This window comes from Odontesthes bonariensis, chromosome 12 (genome assembly GCF_027942865.1).
Source record: "Odontesthes bonariensis isolate fOdoBon6 chromosome 12, fOdoBon6.hap1, whole genome shotgun sequence".
NCBI lineage: Eukaryota > Metazoa > Chordata > Actinopteri > Atheriniformes > Atherinopsidae > Odontesthes > Odontesthes bonariensis.
Genome location: NC_134517.1, coordinates 22,206,618 through 22,231,186, shown reverse-complemented (window position 1 = coordinate 22,231,186; position 24,569 = coordinate 22,206,618). Strand labels below are relative to the sequence as shown.

The window sequence follows — 24,569 nt, the reverse complement described above, 5'->3', positions numbered from 1 at the left end:
CTAACCTTTTCGCAGGATCCTTCTGAAGGCACATTGTTATTAACTTTCTAAATGATTTGCCATATTTCTTGAGCATTTCCTTGTCCTCAACACCCGTGTCTAGAGTGGGTGGATCGTTCTGCAGGGTAAGCATTAAAACCTGAAAAAACAGGAAAACTAGTCAAAACCACCCACGGCAGCAACACAAATACACAGCGTACTGTAGATGAGGAAAAGAAACTCAAAGCAGGAAAATGCGGAAATGAGATGGAAAGCAAAGCAAGCCTACTTTAGACAGTAGCTGTCTTATTAGCTGTTTGTTTTTCAATTAATAGCAAAAGCAGCAACTTTAAATAAGCTCTTTCCACACTGTTTCTCCAGCAAATGACAAAACTTCACAGAAACAAGGAGGCTAAAAGTTTAGCATTCCAAGAGTGAGTGGCCAGTGTTTTCATGTTCTCTCTGCCAGCATATGATACAGGAAGATATCAGAATTAATGAAGAACACCACACTATTCCTTCAGAACACTCACCTTCATGGGAGGGTAGCGGTGATAGGGTGCAGAGCCTGTTGCTAACTCTATAGCTGTAATTCCAAAACTCCATATATCCGCTTTGAAATCATAGCCTCGAACCTGTGGACAGGGTAATGGAAACGTAACACACACGTATCTTTTTTTCATGCAATACTTTTAGTGATCAGCGTGTATAAAAAAAAAAAAGTCAATGAACTTAAGAAGATGAAACAACAGAAGATTAATTTTCAAAAGAATATCTATTGACAGCAGCACTTTGAGATCAACTCGCCTGTTCCATCACCTCTGGAGCCATCCAGCACGGCGTGCCAACAAAGGTTTTTCGAACTTTGTTCCTAGTCATATCACCCCCTGTTGCTAAGAATGCACTCACTCCGAAATCTATAAAAACAGATAAAACACAAGCATTGTTCATTTCTAAGAAGAACAATCTTAGACGTGTTAGATGAGGAAGTTCCCAGTTATTTCAAACCTTTTACTGTTTCATTGTTGCAATTTCTAAGCATAGCCTAATTCTAATATTTTGTATATATTTTGTGAAGTTTTTTTTATCTATTTGACTGTACTAATTCTTAATATTTTTTTGACAATGGTGTTTTTAATTTTGCTTTTTGATTTATTCCGAGAAAAAAAACTTCATCACACACATCAGCCTCAGATTAAAAAACTGTGGCAGTTATCCCAGATCAAAAAAAAGAAAGTTTTAAAAAGCTCAAACTTTCTCTGTTTTTTTTTGTGCGTTGTAAATATAACAAATCCTTCCTAAAATCCAACATAATTGAAGCTTTTTAAATGACATGGCTATGAAATTGCAAATGCAAGGGAAACCTCTCTATCGAGGTGTTACAGCTTTTTGTGGAAGGTCTGCAAAGTCACAAAGCTTAAAGTCTGCACAAAACTGAGATATTTTCCCCAAAGAAGACACTGCTAATGAACTGCCTTAAATGCCTCATTTGCAAGCCAGGCTTTTGTTCATTTCTTTAATGAAAAATCCCCATGAAATACATCTGCATAATTCTTGCCTAATGGCTAGATTAGCACACCTCAAACAAGGAAACGGGCATCTATTATTTTAGACCAATTGGCTGACCATTCAGATCAGACTGGCCTTAACGGCAGAGAGACCCTGAAGACAAAGGGGCTAAAACAAAACTTTTTCAACGTGATGGGATAAAAGGTTCAGCTGCAATATACTACGAAAGTAGAAATAATGTGTTTTTAATATAAAAGGATAGAAACCCATTCTAACAGACCTTAGATGTAAAATTCTAAACCTGTAAAAGAGCACAATACGGGCTCTTTAAAACCACAGAGAGGCATAAGAGAGTGTAATATTACAACAGTGGTGTGTTCAACAAACCTGCAATCTGAACAGACCCATCCTCTCCCAGTAGTATGTTGCCAGCTTTCACATCCCTGAGGTCGACAAATCAAAAACAGAGTGAAACACCAAAGTCACGTGGAGCAGCATTGACTTTTCCATTCATGTTAACGAGTCCCACTGACCGTCAGTATCTAGCACTCTGCCCGAGGGGCTGATAAAGGTTTACGCTCGGGTCTCAGTGACCTTGAAATCCAGGAAGTGTACAGAACATCACAACTGAGCTAAGGCCTGACAACTGATCATGAATTAAATGACTTTAAGCTGAAATTCAACCCAATGGACGGGTGGAAAATTAGTCATGAAAATTCTTTTACTGACGTTATTTTACTTTTAACTCTCACAGAGTCACCGAGTTCTCAATTTGCTGTAGAAAAAGAAACGAAAACTTTTAATTAAAGGGGAAAATCATTTAAGATTTAAAGTGTTACCTGTGAATCTGTCCATTTCTGTGCAGGTAGTCAAGGCCCTCTAGAACTTCTTTTAATATACTGGCGATGATGGGCTCATCTAAAGCTCGATTCTTATCGTCTTCTTTGCTCGCGTGCTTAATTATGTCCAGCATTGAGCCTAAAAGTACCCAACATAAAAAACAACATTCAATTTATTTTTCACTCAGTAATGAGACACGTAAATCAGCTTGTCTATAACCCAGAAGCTAATTATTTAGAGGGATGAGAGAAAATGATAGGCAGTACCGTGCACTAAAGTATCACTTGTTTTAATTCCTTTACATCTGAGGGTTGTATCAACATCATTACAACAAAGATGTTATTTATCATAGCTTGCCATTATGAGTGTTTCACAGCTTACACTAAAGTTAGCTACGCTTTTCAAGTGTTCTTTATTCATGCCTTTCATTAATAAAATACTGATTAGATATTAGAACAAGTTCATTTTGTGCCAAAACTGTAGTCAAAGCATGACGTGTATTATTAAGTCAGCAGTAAGCTTACCTCCACTCAGAAGCTTCATGACTAGCCAAAGTTCATCCTTCACAACAAAGGAGGTGTAGTACATGACAATGTTCGGATGGTTGCACTGACTCATAGCTTGAATTTCTTTCTATTGGTGGAGACAAATGACAGGATCGTTAATACTTAAGATATCTCCGTGTTGGAGAGTGAGACCAAAAAAAACTCATGGCTGAGAAAATAGCCCATATTTATTGTACTCACCAATAGCTCATCCATGCTGGTCTGGCATTTTTCCAGGTTGATTCTCTTTATGGCCACGCGCTCCTGTCTGGGGGTACAGAGGGCTGCCTGCACCACAGCTGTGGCCCCGCTGCCTGGAATCCCAGCAGAAACAAAGTTGAGATGAGCCAATGGGGATTCACACCACACACAGCTGGAATACTCAACATCGCTCTGTTGATTTATGTACTTATCAGGCATACGGTCTCGGCTTTTTGTGTTAAGGTTATAGCTTTCCTCTTTCATGTTTGACAGATGAAAATTAGAGAAATATATGCTGATTTACAGTATATGGTTGTTGTTGTTTTTGTTATAAAACTGTTCATCATAAATCAGGCAGTCCTGTAGAGTAACGGAACTGTTCACACAAAGATGCTCTGACATACAGCACTTTGCCTGCCAGCTGTTAGTGATAGATAAGGCATAATCAATAACAAGTGACATCTGACTGCTTACCAGTTGATTGTGAGTACAGAGAGGGTTGGTCTCACAAACTCATCTCAGTCAGCAGCACACAGCTGTAGCGCTATTTCTTATCACTAATGCTACGACTTGTCAGCACATCTGTACCACACATACATTTGCCAAAAATGTTCACACAGCTTCCTTTCATCTGTTGCACAGTAATTTTGGGATGACTACTGTTGTTTTAGTTCGTATCTATTTTTTTCCAAAGTAACTGAATTCCAGTACAACAATAAACACTCAAATTCAGCATTATGTGACCCACCCACGTATGCATTTATCTCTCTGAATGCTGGAATAGTTCAAGTTTTTACATGCCTTTACAAAAAGAAAATCACCTTTATTCCATAAATCAACCACACTCATTCATCGCAAAGTAATAACAACGTGCATAATACACGGAGAGGTCACATGTTTTTTGGTGTAACAGGTGGTCAGTGGGGCCCCATACCATGACAGCGGAAACTGGTCCTGCCCACCCTAAAGGTTCATAACTTTCCACTTGCTGCACAATTGTACCTACCTAATTCAGAAATGCAACACAGTTGTATGACTCATTTACCCTTGATCGTACATGTAAAACGCTCGAACCCGTTGGTGTCGTTTATTTAGTGAATGAATGACAATAAGTCCATCACACTATAGAGCAGATGACTTAGCTCACAGAGTGCTGTAGATGACTTATTATCAACAGTATATTTGGTATAGATGCTCTGTGGACATAACACTTCAAACTAGATATGTTGCTACAATAGTGGCAAGATGAAAATGAAATGTATACATATAATTGTACAATTATAAATAATCCTTTACAATTGCTGCAGTTGTGGGTGTAATATCAATAAGTTAAGCAGAATATTTTTGGCCAATCCTTTCAGTCGTTTAAGTACTCTAAGAACTGTGAACTGAATGCAAATAGGGGCATTTTTAAGACCTCCCCTTGCAGATTAATAGTGAATAAGATGCTGCTTTCAATCCAAATGTTTTGGTGATGCTTAGAAACGAGTGTACTGTCCTAATTATAATCATTGTAGTTAACTGTTGCGTGACTACCTCGGAGAGTCATTTTTTTAGCATTAACCACTTGAGATGATTTGCCATGGGTTGTGCTTCTGCCTGTGGGCTGCAACAGACAAGACAGCACAGCAAACCCACTGCATCTGATTTCAGTAATAACTAATAAACCGGACACGTGCTATGAACCGCTGTCGCTGGAGTAGCTGTGTATAATCTCTGAGGCTGAAAAGAGACTTGTTCAGGGTGACATTTACACCCCCGTGCAAAGAAAAAAAAAAAGATTCCGCCTTGTATGAGCACATCTGCTGTAAACCGGTAGTCTCTGACTGTTTTATGTTAACATCCGCATTGCAAAGCATTGTAAGAGGCTGCAGCATATACAAAAAAAAAAAAAAAAAAGCCGGTAGGCCCTCGTCGTCTCTCACAACTGATAACCCGCCGCGGGCTGCCTTTCCATGATAATAAGCAGGGCTCATCGCATCTCCGTGTACTAACCTATGACTTCCTGCAGCTCGTACGACTCCCTGGTAATTGGCCAGCTGGTTGTCACCGTTGGTTGCGGGTGGTGGACTGGAGCCGGAGATTCGCCTTGATCCGCCATGATGATGATGATGCTGCGCAAGTTAGCAGCTTCTCTCTTAGACTGACGGGCAGAGAGACAGACAGTCAAGTTTGACCTCCCCTCCGCGGTGAAAGTGTCAGCTGGCAGCTGCAGCTTCAACAACCACCGCCGACTCTGACTGAGCACAACCCGGAAAATAACGGAACACACACATGCGCGCACACATTCACACACATGCGCTCACTAGTAGACATGCCAGCTGACTACGCGGTGTGTCACTACACACAGGAAGACCTCATTTAAAATCACTATTAGTCTCCTTAGAAGACTTGTAGACGCTTAAAAAAGGCTACAACACAAGTCTTACATTATATTTGTTCTAAATAGCCAATTAAGAACGAATTCGCTGAAACATCGTCAGGACTTTGATTTTATTATTTATCTGAGAAAACTTCAGGGAAGATGCTTTTTCAGCCTGTTCAAGAGAGACAGTGAGAGTGTTACCGACACGTATGTGTGACGATGTAATGTGTCACTGTGGGGGATCTGCAAGTGACATTGTTAATATTGGCCAGCAGAGGGCGCCATCGCACCTATTCAGAGTTTTGGGACTCTGTTGGTCATTTAGTGGCAGTTCGACTGCTTTGTGTTCCTGTTGCGTTGCGTTACAATCTGACAGGCCATGCAGTGGACTCACACTAAATAGTTTAAATTGGTTAAGTGAAATTAAAATAAATAAACTGGGGGAAAAAATCAGTAAAAATAGTATGTGCATAGTATGATGCTGACCTGAATGAAGACTTTGTCCTTTCAGTTCCCTTCAGAAGTCACATAATGAGCTCAATTAAGCCCACCTGTGTTAAGTCTCACTTAACAAAGTGAGATTTTAACAGTCATTTTAAAACAGGACTGTGATGCAACTACATGGGAAAAAAAATTAAAAAGTTAAATGGGGGTGAATAATTTTGCAAGCTTCTGTGCTTTGTTCTGAATTTATTTTTATTTTTTTAGAAACAGGATACATTTTTATCTATTCAATAAGAATTTTCCATTCCAATCAGTTTGAATATTTTCCCTGTTTCTGCCAGCTTTGTTAAATTTCCAACTCTTGTTTATTTCATGCAGCTGTAATTTGGCTATGGCTGGGCAGCTATTTACATGACAAAAAGTTATTTATTTATTTATTCATTCATTCACACTGGTATTGAGATTCAAAACAACACTGAACAAATCCAAAAACACAATAGATAAATAAATATAGATAAAATAAAAAAAGACAAAAGGACAACAGAAAACACAACAACGAATCAAAAAACAGTATCATGTCCTGGGTTTGTTTTGTTTGTTTGTTTACATGAAATTGAATATGTAAAAAATCATCATTTAAAAGAATCCTTTGGCAGTGAATATTCAATTCAATTCATTTTTATTTATATAGAGCCAAATACAACAAATGTCATCTCAAGGCACTTAGATAATATAGTCCAATTCAAGCCAGTTGGAATTCAATTAATTGTAATCATAATTATTCATAAAATAATCCAATTTGTTCATATAGAGCCAATTCAAAAACAATTTCCTAGCTAAGAAAACCAACAGATTGCACTGAAAACTTTGTTTTCGGTCCAATCTCCCGTCCTGAGCGTGCCTGAGGCGACTGTGGAGAGAAACGACTCCCTTTTAACAGGAAGAAACCTCTGGCAGAACCAGACTCAGGAAGGGTGGCCATCCGCCTCCACCAGCTGGGGAAAGAAAGGGGGGGGGATCACTGTAACACCATTCAAAGGATATCTGTTGGAACATGGAAACACGAGTTAATGACCACAATAATGTCACATGTACATAATATCATTTGAGAAATTGAACAGGGGAAAAAGAGAGTAAAGTGAGGAAAGGTGTGACAGATGAGGCCCCCAGCAGTCTAGGCCTATAGCAGCTTAACTATGGGATGTTTCAGGATCACCTGAGCCATCCCTAACTATAAGCTTTATCAAAAAGGAAAGTTTTAAGCCTGGTCTTAAAAGTGGAAAGGGTGTCTGCTTCCCGGACATTTACTGGCAGCTTATTCCACAAGAGAGGGGCCTGATGACTGAAGGCTCTGCCCCCCATTCTACTTTTAGAAACTCTGGGAACCTCAAGTAAACCTGCAGTTTGGGAACGAAGTGCTCTGTTAGGAAAATATCTTACAATGAGATCTTTAAGATATGATGGAGCTCGGTCATTAAGAGCTTTATATGTGAGGAGAAGAATCTTAAATTCTATTTTGAATTTAAGAATGGGAGCCAATGAAGAGAAGCTAAAAATATGGAATATGGAATGCTTGTGCCAGCTTACACAAAGCTTTTACTCATACACTTAAGGTAAATACAGTGAATACATTTTAATGAAGTTTACAATGTTTTCCTTTGTTTAAACTGTTTGCTTTTTTTTCTTTTAAAGAGAACACTTTCGGTCTCACTTTGAAGTCATTTTAGGTTTTGTAGTTTATGGCTCCGATTTATTCAAATGGAAGGATTGCTGAATGGGCTAATTGGGTATAGGGAACCAAGAGCTCACTGTGCCCTGGACCTCTGTTTGAAGCGACTGGAGAGCAACAGAGACACAATCACAAAGATGCTCGTAACACAGTATTCTGTAGTCACTGAAAATGTGCTCCCAGGATCTAGTGACTGATTACTACATCACAGCGCTCAGCAGGGGGCAGAGTTTACCAAGCATTTTCGAGTCTACCGTTAAGAGTGTTATTCTCTTTAGCCCATAGATATTGTATTTAGTCTGTGGCTTAAACAGATAAGCGATCAGTTCGAGTTTGGCTGTGCTGTTTTGAGGTGACGCTTCACCCGGTGGGCGGGTCATTGTGGGATCCTGTCATCTCAGTCAGATATAACCCTCTGTAAAGCAAGTGCATCATAATAAGCAGTAAACACACACAAACTCGTATTGTTTGTTCAGAGGAGAGCAGGCATCGTGGCAAATTCAGTGCAACTACCATGGATCGTTTCCAAAACAAAACAAAAAAAGAAGCTTTATCTTGATTTGGCCGTGGTATATACCCGGTATAACGTGCACCGACTGGATGACTGCATGACATTTCAACGCACCAATCAGTTGCTGAGGAGCTGATTGAGTCTACTTCCCTACAGTGGGATAGCTGAAGGGAAACGGACGGACGGCGGTCGCACACGGATATCTCATCATCAGCCGAGTCGGATCGCTTGTGTGAGAGCCCCCAGAGAAACCGTGAGCCATCTGATCTGACCTCGTTGGTGTCTGCTGCAGGGAGATGGCCGGTATTTTGGCATGGTTTTGGAATGAGAGGTTCTGGCTCCCTCACAATGTAACCTGGGCTGACTTAAAAAACACAGATGAGGCAACGTTCCCGCAAGCCGAGGATCTCTATCTGGCGTGTCCTTTAGCATTCTGCATCTTTATGATACGGCTGGTTTTTGAAAGGTGGGTCTGAAATGCACACGCGGTGAACCAGGTGGCTGGGACACGGTTTGTAACGTCGATGAAATAATCAGGTGAATGGTGCGGCACGCGCCACTGTCCCCGTCGTCTGTCTGTTTCCCAAACAATGGCATGTTATCTGGTTAGCCCACAAATCACCACGGTTGATCATCCGTCTCCTGCAGGCCTGCAGCGCTGTCCGCTTTTGATGCATCTGTCAGCGCACAGGGTTACAGCCAAGTTACCTGACCTGCCCGTGGCCAGACCCATATTTCAGCCTATCTAAACAAAATAGGCTTCTTCTTCTTTTTTTTTTTCTTCCGGAGTAGCGCTTCAGTTGTGCCGTGGTGCATGTTGCATCATCATAACTCGGACTGTGACCGTACAAAGATCAGCTTTGGTACACAGGCACGGGGGTCACTGCATGTGTCATATGGGTCTCTTTAGGAAGTATTGAGTGAGGCCTCGCGACCCCCACAACTAAATCCTTCACTCGTGCAACAGACTCTGAGACTGAAACTCTCTGACAAACTGAAATACTGTGGGTTACATGTTGTTTATGCACTAACCCACTTGTTTACTGTGCCAAGTGCGTGCACTGTCCTCCCATGGCCTCCCCTTTCTAGTTCTAACCAGATACCCCCCCCATGCTCGATCTGGAAATTTCATATAAGACAAAGAGTTCTTCTTTTTGTTTTACATAGAAATTCCATGACGACAACTCAACACAAATGTTTTCTCTTGTTACAACCAGTGTAAGACTGATTGTGGTGAAAACGCTGAGATGTCGAGGTTGAATAAAAGTAGACTTGGAAACAGAGAGATGCACATGTCCAGGTGCAAGCAGCCATGACCCAGCACCCAGAGAATGAATAGAAATGCACGTCTGTCTGATGCAGGTTTGTTTGTTGCAGGTTTATTGCAAGACCATGTGCCACGGGCCTGAAGATCCAAGCCAATGGGCCACAAAAAGCACAGCCCAATGCCATCCTGGAGAAGGTTTTCACTGCTATAACCAAGGTGGTGCACAGGTTCTCTTTATGTTTGTTACACGTTCATAAGTTGTGTGGCAACAACATATTAATCCCAACACATGTGATGTTTGTACTTTCTATCTTTCCAGCACCCAGATGAGAAGAGGCTGGAGGGCCTGTCCAAGCAGCTCGACTGGGATGTGCGCACCATCCAGCGTTGGTTCAGGCAGCGGCGCAACCAGGAGAAGCCGAGCACTCTCGCCAGGTTTTGTGAAAGCATGTAAGACAACCTAACTTAAGTTCAAGGCATTTTTCTCCCAAAATGAAATGATAACAAAGTTTGTATGAAAACAACTGTGGATTTGTAACCTCCCAAGTAAATGCATTACAGTGACCATCATATCTGCTTCATTTCTATCCAGTAGTGCTTAATTTTGAGTTAGTTGTACAGTTGATGTGGGTGAGGACTGATTGGAATGGGCTGCACAGCATTGCCATGCATCAATTACAAACCCGATGACAGTAGTGAAACTAGGAATGATAAATATCTGAGCTGAGCTTCACGCTCGCTTCGGCAAGTTCATTTTCATACTGGGTGGAAACAGAGGTCAATTCTGTGGCTGCGTTAAAAAAAACACAACTTAGACAAATGAAGGCCATAATGTAAGGGGAGTTTGTTGGGCCAAATTTAAAACGGCCATTACGTTTTCTGAAATCGCTGAGTAAATGTTGCTCATGTCGCATGGTTTGTCTGACCAAGTGTGGTGGTCCTGAGATGCACAGCCAAACTGTATGGATCAAACAAAAAAGCAAATAAATAGAATAAAGAAGAATACAGGCGGGAAAAAACAGAGAGAAAATAAAATAGAGCACAACAAAACGGACGCAAAAAAAAAAATCAATACAGAACAATACAAATGCAGTCAAATTTGATCAAATTGAATGTTTCAGACAACTTAATATTTCACGCTACACGACCAAACACAAAGCCAGACTCCCGTGTTTTAGGACGCATAATGACATCAGAACAGGGAAACGACATTTTAAGGAACACAGCAAAGCAGAAAACGTGACATTTGAGAAGATCATCTCACAGAGCACATTTCATCGAACCAGAATTATCACAGCACAACAAACGAGGAACGCAGCAACTTTTCAGACCGTTTTGAAATGTTGTTCTCTTAAATTTCAGGTGTTATGTCTATTTTTTGTTTGTTTGTGGGGGTTTTGTTTTATTCTTTCTGTTTCCTTTAATGGTATTTTTGGTTTTGTTGCTGTGCTTTTATACCAAACCAGAGATATTATTGTTAGTTTATGGTGTTATAAAAAGATTGAATCGAGAAATCATCTCGATTTGTGTCATCTTTGTTAAATTGATTTTTCAAATATTAAAATATTGGCCAATGAGTTTTATGTCAATGCATCCATTCGACAGCAGCTGCAGAAGCAGCAATGCTGATGTGGTATTTTAACTGACAGTATGATGCGGCTTCAGTTTTAGTGTATCGGTTCTGGATCTTATGTAACTTACAAGGATTGCGACATAATTGCTGATACTGCTGTGTCTTAATAGTCAAACGTGTCCCAGTGCAAACTAACAAACCCACTGAAGTTCGTAATAAGAGGACTGGCTGATTTGCAGTAAAGCGTTTGCCATCAGGGAGGTTGTAGTCACTTAGCACTGTGAGGTTAAAGGCCACAGAGCGAGTTTTGCTGTCAGAGCAGAGTCATGTCTGACACCAGTGGAGCAAATCTGGCAGATTGAGGCACGGGGCGCCTCACATCTTCTGATCCGCCTGAGGCTGCTGTTCACTCGGGAGAACACGTTTTCCTGATTAGACCACTGGACGGCCTCACAGAAAAATCTGAAAAGGCAAACACGCTTTCTCTTGCACAAGAAGAGATGGTTTTTATGCTCTTTTGGAATATGTGTGGGCTTTTTGAACATGCTTAGCTGGCTTTCATTCTGTTAAAGCAACGACTGTGCCAAAGCCGTTATCTTCCTTCAGCATAATTGACAGCAGACACCACTTGGCTTTGCAATAGTTCGTCCGGGCTGATGCTGGTCTCCAAACGATGCTGGCTTCAGTCCTTCCAGCAGTGATTGTGCTGTAATTAGGCTCTTTCCCAGCTGTAGCAGACTGATAGGATTCTTTGTCTCTTAGAAGGCTGATCAGTTGTCTATTCTGTTCATTATGCAAAGAGTATGTTCAGGCACATTTGGTCGGGAAATAATGAAGACTCAGCGTGGAGATTTTGTATACAAGCTTTTGTTTTCACAACAGAAAAGTAAAACAGTCACATTTAAGTGTTTTTTCCCCCCATAAATCTACAATACTGTAATTCTATCAATAAACTGAAATCTTTAAAGAACAATTCCAGCTTGATGAATTATAAGATGATAAATCGGGACTGTTAGGGTTTTTTTTTTCAGAGTAATTGTGCCGTAGATTCTTTCCCTGTCTTCAGCTCTCTTTTAAAAGAGAAGGCTGAAGCAGGAGCACATGTTGATTGATGTTTGGACATGAACAGAAACTTTAGATGATGAGTGATTAATAAAGTTTTAAGAGTTATAAATCGTACTATTATTCAATAGGTACTGTCAGTTAGAATCTTGCGCAATGGATCTAGATGAGCAAACTCATCACCATTTCTGTGTCCGTATACTAAGTTTTTCTAGAAGAGGATACATGCAAATAGCATCTTCTTCTAAGGCCTGTGGCTACTTTTTCTATTCTGTGTACACACACGCATTAATTTGGGTATGTCTTTAACATGTTTTCTCAGAAACTTTTACGGGAATGGGAAGGGGTTCATCAAATCTAAGTTCCCCCTTACAATTCCTCCCTGCTCTAAGGAAAGCCCTGTTTAAAATCCACAATTTCATCACACATCAGAAACTGTTTACTGATGAGAGATTAAGTTGTCATAAGGAGACAGTCGCTTGTATCATAACACATAAGACACATTTACACAAATCATGGATGAGGCCAGTTCCTCAAAGCACACCTCAAAGACTTCATTCTTATAATCACAACTAATAACTAATAACAACAGAGGACTAATTAATTAAAAGTGTAACTGGCAAGTTGCTCTGACATAGAGTGCAGGAAAAATTGACAGCAGCTCTTCGACGATTAAATTACTCTTGGCAACAGATTATCGACACAATATTTGAAAAAGTAACTCATAATGGCAATTCAACATCCACGTCTGACTTCAGAAAAAAATCTATTTAAGTGGAGCAGTTGTGAGTCATTGTGATTGTACATACAGAGCACCAATTCAGCACCACTTGAAAAAGACTCTTGCAGGCTTGATCAACCAGTTGCCATGCAACAGTCGTAACTGTGAGCCAGGTAGACTCGTCCACCTAATTTGGTTTTACAATGCTTATGATCAAGCGCAGAGAGCAGCTAATGATGGCTCCCATAGGGAGCATGTTGACATGGTAAAAATTTATCTCGTTGGGTTATCCATTAAAGAGTTACAGCGAGATGTCTTGAACAAACACGCATAAAGGGACCGGCTCTGCTTGATGTGCCTGCATTGTTCTCTTTTTCAGTCTTCAGGTCATGTTGTGCTTGAGTTTGATTTGAGGTCATCTGGAACAACCACGTTGCGCAACCGTTAAAGTATTAAAAAGTTTGTCTCACAGGGCAGGCTCTGCAGCTTCTGTCACAGCTATCAGTGGATGTTTTCTTCCATGTGACGTAAATCGAGCTGTTTTTGTTCCTCTGTTTTGGTGAAGGAAGTATGCACAGAAGTGTTAGATGCATACAGTACATTGACTTATCTTTGCACTGAGGCTATGCATCTCACAGCTTACCTGTCTGAGGACAGAGAGGTGCTCTGATTAATAAGGATAGTGTAAGATCACAATGACTTGTCAAAAGATTTAGATGATTAATCAAGTGCTTATGTTACATTGTGTAATGGCTATAGCAGATAAATAAAGTAAAAGAATGAAATATCTTTATTTGCACATAAATGTCCATGGGTTGACAGTCATGAATTTTCCTTGGGTTCGCTAGTTGTTCTCTCTGAATGTTATGAGTTGACCATGTACAACGTGCACATCTTGCACATCAGCATGTCTCTGATTATAGCCATGTCAGCTGAAGCAGTTTCTTCCCTGTAAAGCTCAGAATGAGATCCTGTGATCATCTCCACTGTGTAGCTGTAAATTATGTGCAGCATTATGTAAATCACAGAGAAACGCAGGTTGGTAATGGACCTCACCATGAGAATCACTGAAAATTTCTCATTTTCAGTGATTCAGGCTACGGCTACACGAAAACGAAACGAGTTTTTTTTTGAAAACGGGTACGAAAATTCTTGCGACCACACGGAAACGCGCTGCTGTCCAGACGAGAACGGATGAAAACGATGAAACGATGCAGTACACACGCCACTGTGTCACGCCACGCTGTGAGACAATAGAGAAGTGTTAAAATTGGCTCACAGCGTCAACGTGTGACTGACGCAAAAACGTTTTAGCTGTAACAATGGAAACGAAACGAGGCCGTTTTCAAACTTTCCCACTCTGGAACCCGTTTTCAAAAACTATCGTTTTGGGGTAGTGGGAACGCCGGCTCCGTGTGGCCGCGACAGCGAAACGATAAGAAAAAGTATCGTTTACAGTGAAAAACGTTTCCGTGTAGCCGCAGCCTCAGTTTGTACTTGAGAATAAGGGAAAGTTTAAGAACCATCCACATGGTGTGTCCCTGTGTGTTAAATGCTGGAGAAAGCTACGTCAGCACTGCACTGCACAAGTTGTATTCACTTAAATGTCCCCAAGTGATTTTTATATTTTCCAATGCATCATTGTATTTTTTTTTTTTTTTTACCTCAGAAGCGATCAGGCTGTATAACTGTCTACAAACTGTGCTGATTAAAAAAAATAATAATAATAATTTGCATAATTTACTAATTGAAAAACAATAAACCGACAGACCAGGCTAAAAAAAAAGCTCAAGATGGAAATAGAAAGGAAATAACAGCTTAAAGCAGCTGTTTACCTTATTACTTCAATATATTCTCAGGTTGATGCACCAAAACAAAAAGATTATTGCAATTTTTCTCCTCCATAAAGTCAGAGAAATAAGTAGAAATATTTTCTCTACTCAAAATGTGTTTTTTTCTGACAATTGGTTTTATTTTTCAGGTGGAGATTTACGTTCTACCTGTACATTTTTACCTATGGAGTGCGTTTTCTTAAAAAGGTAAGTTTTGCTTAGCATTTGTTTAGCCTCTAATGTTACTTTTTTTTGGTAATTGAAGTTGGCTGAAGTATTCAGGTAGTTAGTTCCAAAGCCTCAGTAATAGTGCATCACTTTTTTCTAATAAAGGAAATAATAAATTATGCCAATAGTTCCCTACAATGATTATGAATGTTAGCACTGGAAGTCAATAATTATTTGTGTCCTGTTATTGGGTCACATGATGAGCCACCTAATTATGATGAGATACAAACCAACTTACAACTATTTGTGCAGTGTTTACACATATTAAAATCACAGCAACTGTTTTGATGAATCAGTAGGTTTTGGCATTTGATGAAAAAGTAACTCTCCAAAAATTGTAATTTCTCCACTATTTAAGTATCTCTGAGTGATTTAGAAGTTTATTGTATTTTAAAATATCTATTATTTTTGCAGTACAGTATTATACTCGTGTTTTTAAACCAACTGACTTTACCCAAATAACTAAATAATGACTTAAGATAGATAAAGCTAAGAACTAGCCTTTGCTTTTAATGGCAGCTACAGCTTGTTAACCTGAGTAAGCAATAAAAGGATCATCCACTTCAAATTCTGCACCAGTCTCCACACTTCGGGAAAAAAAAACATTGTAATTTGCAGCGCTTCAATGTGTGCAGTTATTATTCAGGGGCTCAGGGTGATCAGAGCATCCCAATACCGCCAGTCTGACAAGTGTCAACCAAAAGCCACATGTAAATATTACTAACATGTATATACTACTGAAAAATCTAATTGAGGTGGATATGTATTTCATCCATGTATTTATGAAAGAACATACATAATAGCAATCACGGCAGTCGTTGAGCTAGAGTAGGAGAAATCTCTCAGACACAAGTTGCATGACAAAGCATTTTGTGGAAATAGTTCACTCCGAGCAGTCGCCGCTGCAGGCACCAGCCTCTGGCCTCTGTGGGATTTATTAATAGAGCAGGTCTGGAAAGAGTGCAGCCGACGTCAACTCAGACACAGCGACCGGTCAGTTTGCTTATAACAAAGTTTCAGTGCAATACAAGTATAAACCCTGGCCTCGGTAGTCCCGCTTCCTTTCTAAGGGCACATGCAGTGTAATGTAGCACTTATCACACACTGCACGTTGTGGTTCCAAACTAAACTCAGCACTACGTTGCTGCCTTACCTTTAGAATTTAGTAATAGTTTCATGATGTTTTACCATATTGAATATAGTTTACATGTTTAAGATCAAAAGTCTTGATTTTGAATGACTTTTAATTTTTTGCAGACACCTTGGTTATGGAACACAAAGGAGTGCTGGTACAACTATCCTTACCAGGTAAAGTTTACACAGTGTTTTTTAAGCAACTTTATCGCAGCTTGTCAAATATTGTTTGGAAACAAATTGCTTTATGTGTTCGTGTGCAGCCACTGACTGTGGACATCCATTATTACTATATACTGGAGCTGTCCTTCTACCTGTCACTACTCTTTTCCCAATTCACAGACATCAGGAGGAAGGTAAGAATGACTGCAACAACCCACACAAGAATATACATCTTGCATTTGCATTCACACAAATCAAAACTATTTTCATCATTGTGAGAAGTATTATCATAGAGAAGAGAAGACGTCACCGTCCTCGTTTGACTGTCCATCTCTTTTTTAGCCACAAAGACTCTGCAATGTCGAGTGTGTTTAGTCGTTAATGTGTTTTCTGCTTCTCTAATGTTTGAAATAGCAAAACATAGTAGAAAGGACAGACAATTTTCCTGGATAAAAGTCGACATCTTAACCGTGAGCCATGACAGGTAGCTCGTATGCACAACAGCAGGACACTGGAGTCAGCTCAGCAGTTTTTAATGTTAACTTGGGCCTTTTCGGCCATCGCATCTCAAAATATCTGCCGTGCAAAAGGCCGAACAGTGTAGGTGACTTTGGCAGTGTGTCTTAAGTAATAATCAGTTAACTGCAGATTCACAAAAATGAAGTATTTATCTTCATATTCTTAAAGTAAATCAGATCATCACTAAATGGTATTTCTTTATGTATATTGTAATATGAACATGTTTTTAAAGGTCCAATTAAGCCAGTGTTTGTAAGAAGTGAACGTCTTTGTTTGTTTATACAAACATGGTAATGGGCAGTTCATCCCACTCCATCTTTTTTTTTAATGAAAATGGTCATTCTTTTGGTTTATTCAACATCAATTTGCATGCTTTCCAGTCATGGTCTTACTCCTGCTTCTGGTCCATCCCCAGCTCTGCCCTCTCCACTACATACACTGCTCTCACAGCAGGCTCCATGATGCCATATGCCTTCACCCTGTCATCTCTCTGTTGACTGTTGGCATGTTGTCTGTTTTTTGTTTCTCCTTTCAGTTTTTTTCATGCACAGCACTACACTGAGGAGGTCCTCTGCATCCCCTGCCAATTCCAGTATGTTCCTCCCTGCACACTCTTGCCTCGCTTTCACTCTGTAACTTGTGTCATTTCTCTTCCTTTTCATCCTCCCTCTCACTTACTTGCCCCGTTGGACTGGTTTTTAGTGCTTTGAGCTGTCATCCAGAGTCATTTCAGTAGCTAAAGATTTACAAGAGAAGTACTTTCCCATGTCCCTCTCTTTATCTATAGTCATTTAGAGCTCTGTTCAGATCTACCCCACACTCAAAGGGCTCGTACCAAGGCGGGACTACAACTTAATTGTCATGCATTACCTCTAGTTATTTAGTCACTGCTGACAATTGATATAGTTTGTGATGAGCTTTAATTGTTTCTTTTGTTCCCCGTGATGACAACTTTGCTTTTGGTTCACTTGCAACAAGAATTATTCCTAAGTGAAGCAGAGACTTTTTACTTTGCGGCAATGCTATTGTTTCTTAATTGAAGAAGTGTTAGAGGTGTTTTGATACAGCTATAGTGTCGGTTGATGAAGAATAACACACAAGACGCTATTTCAGCAACACCACAGCACAACGTTCTCATGAAGGCTGTTTTTGTTTGCATAAGTTGCGATAAGTGGCGCATGCAGTGATGTTTTCAAAAAGGATTTTTTTTTTTAGTTGCGTGATGTTTTCTCGGCTATTGTCTCCCCAGGATTTCCTGATTATGTTCCTGCACCATGTGGCAACAATCTCTCTCATCATATTTTCCTACGTGAACAACATGGCACGAGTGGGGACTCTAGTCATGTGTCTCCATGACTCAGCGGACGTGCTGATAGAGGTGAGGATGTGCAGGACAATTAAATGCCGTAGATGGATGGATGGGCAGCTGATGATGACTGTGTGTCAGTGGAGCGTTTGAAGTTAACATGCTCGTGTGTCTGTCCTGATCTTGAAACATAGTCCTTTTTTGTGTGAATAACTGAGTAGAAGGGGACGTGATCTGAGGCATAAAGTTCAAGATGAAATATTCTTTCAGTATTTTGAGCAGGCATAGTTTTTGAATTTAATAAAAAAAAAAAATAAAGAACCTCACAAAAGCTTATTCAAGCTCTTATAAAGATGTTAGACCTTCATTAAGTTGTTCCAGCTGTATCTCGTTCACAGTCAAAGGCCAGAAGGTGCCATTTTTAAATCTCTCTGAATACCCCAACTCATTATGCCTTGTTGAGCGATCAGCATCCATGGGCTTCTCTCAACATTTGCCTTGCACTCTAATAATGTAACGACTGATGCAGGCGAAGCAGGAGTAAACTATAAGAAGATAGCTAGGTCCTAATATAATTAAGTAAAAGATAAGAGTTGTAGAATAAAGTTCAATGAGCTGGTTAAGTAAAACAAAATATGAAACAGCTTACAATACAAAGCATACTTTGGAATGCATTTTATGACTGTTAGTGGTACTTGTACACTGACATTCAGGGATTTTATTGACAGAAAAAAGAGGATGGATGCAGAGGTGTACAGTAGCATTCTCTAAACTCAAATTTAGCCAAAAGTATCTAAATTCATTAGACAAAATTGTCTCCACTCCACAAGATACTCCTAAAGTAATTATCCTAAAATTAACAGCCCAACAACCAAAGACTATCGTAGGCATAGCCGGATGAACAGTATCTTTGGCTCAGTCAGTCATCCGATCTCCTGATCAGTCACCGGATCTCTGTCTCTCTACATTTATCAGACAATGCTACAAGCAGCCGCCAAAGGTGGCTGCATTAAAGGCAATGGAGACCATCACTAAGAAGATACAAAGTGATGTATATGTTCTCAACAAAACATTTAATATAAAGTTTCATGGGTCCATATTCCTTACTATCCTAAACTTTGGGCATTATCTATTAAACAGGCTTGATCCCACTCAACACTCTTAATCTTAGCATTGATATAAACCAATATAAATCATTGCAAATTGGAACAAAGGTGTATAAGCTCCAGCCCTGCCCCTGCCACTCCGAATAGGATAAAGAAGGTATGCAAAATGAATGAATGAATGATTATTGTTTTTATTTCCATAACCCAGGCTGCCAAGATGGCCAACTATGCCAAATGTCAGATACTGTGCAACCTGCTGTTTGCAATGTTTGCAATTCTCTTCATAACTTCCAGGCTGGGAGTTTACCCAATCTGGTAAGTGTTATTCATTTCCTCATGAACCATAGTTAGCATTATTCAAAGGAATGACTTCAATGCAGTAGTGTTGGGCAGCTGCATTTGCATACAAGACACGGCAGTCAAAGCATCAAATTTCGCAACAGGCTTTTGCAACTCATGCCTGAAAATTGCACGTTAGAGTTATAAAGATCTCAGTGGGTTTTTTTTTATTTCCCTCTTTTGTCTCTACAGTGGTTTGTGGTTCATACAGATCTCTGTGAATTTTGTTGCTAAGTAATAGTTACTATGGATACAACAGCTTTAACCTCTCAAAGAAATCCAAACAGTTCAGCTCATGAGAAGCAATCATTTTGGTTATTGGTGTTTCACATAAAAAAAACTGTGTCTATGGCAGGATGTAATTGTCAAAACATCAAAGAAGAGTGTTATCATCAAGTTTAAAATAATTTGTGTTGTTTTGGGAGGTTTTGCCTTTACCTTGAATTCATTCAGCACTTCAACTTGCAGTTAATCAATCCTATTTCTCTACGAGAGCGCAGAGGCAGGTTTAATTCATTTCTTGAAGTCTGAATACATTTTTGCTCCAAAAATTGAAATGTAATTTCCTGAAAATGCTCATTATTATGAGTCATTCTGATGGATATTTTTCAGACTATAAATCCAATTTTAGTCTTTGAAAGCATGCGCAGCACTGATCTTGCAGTCATCGGCCGCAGCGTGATCACGTCTTCCAAGGGAAGGGAGACGTGATCTTGCATCTGTATTAGACAGCTGCATTTTCCTGCTTCTCTTAGAGATAATATCAGTTACTGAGCACCTAAAAATGCTATTTGAATTAGTTCATTAGGATTGTCATCACTGACAATCAAAAATAGCTCTCAGAAGAACAGTGGGATAATAATCTTCTGAATAAATTAAAGAGCCTCTTTGGATGAGTCTGTGCTGCATTCAGTTTTTAAAGCTTTATACTAGCGCCCCTCAGTTATCTGCCTTTGTTTCCACACTGAAATATAATGACTCCTTACTACATTTTAGTCAAACCCCACCACACCGTTGGTAAAGTTGTCATTACTGTAAAGCTGTTGGCTTCAGTATCTGGAGGATGATTTACAGACAACTGTTTGAAAGTATTTGCACAGGGAAGGATTCAGATAGATTCTTAGAATATATATATATATATATATACACAAACACAACATTAAAGGCCAGGTGATCCATCAAAGACTGAGAGCTGGAGTAGAGCCTGCTTCCTTTCTCTGCTCTGGCTTTTGTTTGGCTTTGTATACCTGCTACTTATGACATACCATAATTTTACCACAGAAAGGGAGTGTTTTGAATTTATTGTGCTTTCCAAAGAAATATATTGTGTTAATTATATGCTTCCCCCACTGTTGCCCTGGAAGGATTTTAAATACCACATTGTTGGAGAGTTGGGAGATAGTAGGGCCCTACCCTTCCTGGTGGGTCTTCAACCTGCTCCTAGTCCTGCTCCAGCTACTCCATTCGTTCTGGTCCTACCTCATAGTAAAGACAGCATGTAGAGCCATCTCCAAAGGAAAGGTGAATGACTATTTTCAGTGCCTCCTCTGCATCATTCCTCCATTTATACCTGTTGGTGGCTCACACAGCACAGTGTTTAGCTGCTGCTGTATTATGCAGCGTTTTAAAATAACTTCTGACTTTTATTTGTCTTTTTTTTCTATGTTAACCTGTAAACTTCAAGGTGGGGAAATGGAATCCTTTACATGTAAGTAGCCCTAAAGGGTGTCAATGTAATCAACATGATGTAGTATATATAGTTTTACCACTCATGACTGCATGTCATGAAGTTGGGTTAAATGGCCACCATTCTCTGGATGTTGGTTACTGCCTGTCAGTGAATAGAAATTAAATAGATTAGCTTTTCCACTTATAGCCTCAACTTTAGTATCTTCCTGGTTCTTTACTCTTTTTATTTTAGCCAGGAACTGATGTCTTGGAACCTGGCACGTTAGGTTTCCTCTTCATTTGAGCTTGTAAATCGCAAAGCAATTCAGCTACCTCACAAGAAATAAATCTAGACCCTAAAAGAAGGACAAGTAGGTCCCAGGCTTCTTAAGCAATTTTGTCATGTTACTTGTACCCACAAAAGTCTCTCTTGTTAGATTTGGATATGTCTATATTTTGTGAGCTAATAAAGGAATTATCAAGACACGAATTGCCTAGAACGTTTTGTAATTGATTTGTCATTTGTTGGGCAAAACTGGAAAACTCTCTCTTACTAAAATGCTTTCGGACCATTTACAGACTATATAAGTAAACAAAACAGTAATCAAGAAATGATAACATAATAATGTTATTTTGTTCTCCATATTTTATGTCTGTAAATAGATTTTCAGCTGCTGGCCTGATATTGATTGGCAGAGCTCATCTTGTTTTGATGTGCAAAATCCATTTGTATCACTGCCATGCATGGCTGCCACAGATAATGACACAGATAAGAATTTTAATGGGAAAAATGGAATCTCCAAACACCCATTTAATTTCTACAGGTGTCTAAAGACGACCGCAGCGACATCGAATCCAGCTCAGATGAGGACGACAGCCCCCCACCCAGTCAGAAACACCACAGCAGCTCCACCAACGGGACCAACAAAAATGGGACCAACGGCTACCTGATTGGAGCCCCGTATCACAGTGAACACTGACTAAGCGGATATTGCATGAATGGAGCCATGCTACAGACACCATCCATTAATCTTTGTGTGTGTGTGTGTGTGTGTGTGTGAGTGTATGTTTGTATTTGAGAGCATGGTTGGGACATGAACAACACATCACTGTCTGGATGTTCTTGTTAAATTTATGTGAATGCAGTTTTGTTATTGGTTCTATACTCATTTTGTTGCACAATTTATTCCATTCATCTATATACTTGCATCAAACTGCACTCACTGGAAAATCAAAGCACCCCTGTCAGTAAAACCCATTCTGTTTAGCCAATGAATGACAGCATTCTGGTGTTAGCATGCTACTTTAATTTACAGCAATCTGGCATATGATGAAGGCGGGGTTTTTTTCTCCTATGTTTGTGTCTATCTATGTTATTTATTTTTTATAAATAGGTTTGCAGATTGTAGTCTGACATCTCATCTTCTTTGATGTCGGTGTTGAAAAGATGATGTTCAAACGACAACATTGGCTGTGCTTTTCACGTCACACATCATATAACGAGTACTTGCAAACTGCTGAAGACCTGGATTTACTTTTGATGCTACACCCCCAAAGATTTGCCAAAACCGTAACCGATTTTGTTTTCACTCACAAATTAATTGAAATGTGAAATTTATTCACATTTGAACATGCAAACAGCTAGATGCTGTATTCCCTGCTGAATCATTTTGTTTGGTATTCTGGTACATTTCTGGTAAACATTACATTCAAGGCCATTTGTTCACTTAAGAGGTAGACATGGGTTGTTTGAAATACTCAATAAAAAATTATGACTGCAATTATGTGTGGGTGTGTTGTATGCAATAAGAGGGCATCATCCTGGTAGCGTAATGAGACAATATTATATTGATTTACCAGTTCATCATTTCTTTTGGGACTAGTAAAAATAATTTTTCGAATTTCTTCTCTTAATGTTCATGACTGTAGCACTTCATCTGTTTAGCTTCTGTCTCTGTAAGGCCTCCCTCCTGACAGAACAGGTCCGCTCTGATTGGTAGGCTGGTTGATTTAAAATCATGGAGTCCAAGGCAGCTGGTAATTATCTGGGTGTGTTTCCGATTACCCAGTCTTTCCCCTGTGAGTAGGCTGCCCAGGGATTGATACCATACAGAGCAGAAACACTCAGTTCAAAGGGAAATCTGGAATAATACTATAAGGGCAAAATAAGGTATACCTTATTTTTCCAAAGGATAATTATTTCTTGGCCCAGCGTGCTATAGTGATGTTATGGCGTGACAACAAACAAGAATATCACATATATAAGACAAGGTATAGTACTGAATATAAAAGTGACTTTGTATCTACCCTTAAATACATATATTTAAGGAAAATTTAACAAGCAAGACTTGGCATTAAAACAAATTAGGCTACAAGTGTGCCAAACAAAGCGCAATGAAATGTACGGTCAAATTAGCATGTTACCTCATTTATAAGCATTAAAAGTGTGGGAATTAATAAAAGCTTGAGGGGGTTAATTGTAATACTGTAGAGGCTCTGTAAGCATTGACTGAACGTAACCAGTAAGATAAAGAAAACATAATGTGAGAGGTCATCAAGGATCCTATACATTAATGTTATTCACAGTGCCTCCGTAAAGGGTCTGAAAGGCAGAATGATCCTTAATCCTTTTTACTCATTACCATCATCACTGTTAGCAGTTTGAAGTTTTCACTGGACAATAGAAGTCCTGTGCAATATGTCAATCTATATCTAATTATTATTTCTACAGCACTGTACAATGATCACGGTGCTTGTGCTCAGACCAAATATTCTAGGTCTGCATAAGAAGTGTAGCTTCTGAGCTAAAGAAGAGCTGAATGACAGTACAGCTTATAGCAAATTGTATGAAGTGATTACCCATCAGTTGTTGTTGCTAACTAAAGATGCAAAGACCTCTAGTTACGAAAGAGTTTGCATGTCTTGTCACAGTAATTAATGTCATAATTATTGACTTGATTGAAGATGTTAGCACAACACAACAATGTCCTAAACTCTATAAAAAAATTATCAATTATTTTTTGGGGGGGAAAAGCCATTGCTGACAATAAAACTACCCTATTAACTAGTTAAACTAACTGTGGTTTGGCTACTTTAGCAAATGCAATTGTAAGTGTTAGCTTTCTGTGCTAAAATAACTACAGCAGCAAATGTTCAAGTGTTTGGATGGCCAGTGTAATGCATGGACAGAGTGCTGTCTGTGTCACTGACATTGTAGTGTTCCAAGCAGAGGAATTTTTTGCAGTTCCCTCAGCTGTCATTCCCTGAGCAGGGAACAAGGGTCAGGGAGTGGAGTGTTTATTCACACTGTGGAATGACGTAAGATTCCACACCTGTTTCAGGTGTGCCAGCCTCAAGGCCCAACAATACACAAACAATATCCGATATCCTACCATTGCTAAGAATTCAACATGGAATGTGCCCAAGTTGATAAATGTCTAAATTTACTATACTTCACGTCAAACAGCCCCACAGTTTGGGATTTCTAAACAGTTCTTCAACCCTATTGATTTTCACATGAAAAAATGCC

At 39.5% G+C, this 24,569-nt stretch overlaps 2 protein-coding genes across 3 annotated transcripts in view; one reads left to right on the top strand and one right to left on the bottom strand.

The window, feature by feature from the left end:
- The window catches only part of stk39 (serine threonine kinase 39), a 28,920-nt gene extending 23,562 nt beyond the window's left edge, over positions 1-5,358 (bottom strand). Inside the window, exons 1-8 of one of the 2 annotated variants that reach the window (XM_075479713.1) lie at positions 5,070-5,358; positions 3,075-3,187; positions 2,853-2,961; positions 2,328-2,466; positions 1,876-1,931; positions 787-896; positions 513-614; positions 6-139 (exon numbers count right to left, since the gene is read on the bottom strand). In XM_075479713.1, the coding sequence (XP_075335828.1) occupies positions 6-139; positions 513-614; positions 787-896; positions 1,876-1,931; positions 2,328-2,466; positions 2,853-2,961; positions 3,075-3,187; positions 5,070-5,175 (869 nt within the window). In that variant the 5' untranslated portion in view covers positions 5,176-5,358. The remainder of the gene's footprint in view (positions 1-5; positions 140-512; positions 615-786; positions 897-1,875; positions 1,932-2,327; positions 2,467-2,852; positions 2,962-3,074; positions 3,188-5,069) is intronic. The other variant, XM_075479712.1, reaches the window with a different exon arrangement.
- Positions 5,359-7,984: 2,626 nt separating this feature from the next.
- Positions 7,985-22,821, top strand: cers6 (ceramide synthase 6). Its single transcript, XM_075479711.1, has 11 exons — positions 7,985-8,589; positions 9,501-9,606; positions 9,710-9,840; positions 14,728-14,785; positions 16,064-16,114; positions 16,204-16,296; positions 17,871-17,999; positions 19,242-19,348; positions 20,737-20,893; positions 21,057-21,080; positions 21,865-22,821. Exons 1-11 carry the CDS (start codon positions 8,420-8,422, stop codon positions 22,018-22,020), a joined length of 1,182 nt encoding a protein of 393 aa, XP_075335826.1. The 5' UTR covers positions 7,985-8,419; the 3' UTR covers positions 22,021-22,821.
- Positions 22,822-24,569: the final 1,748 nt, after the last annotated feature.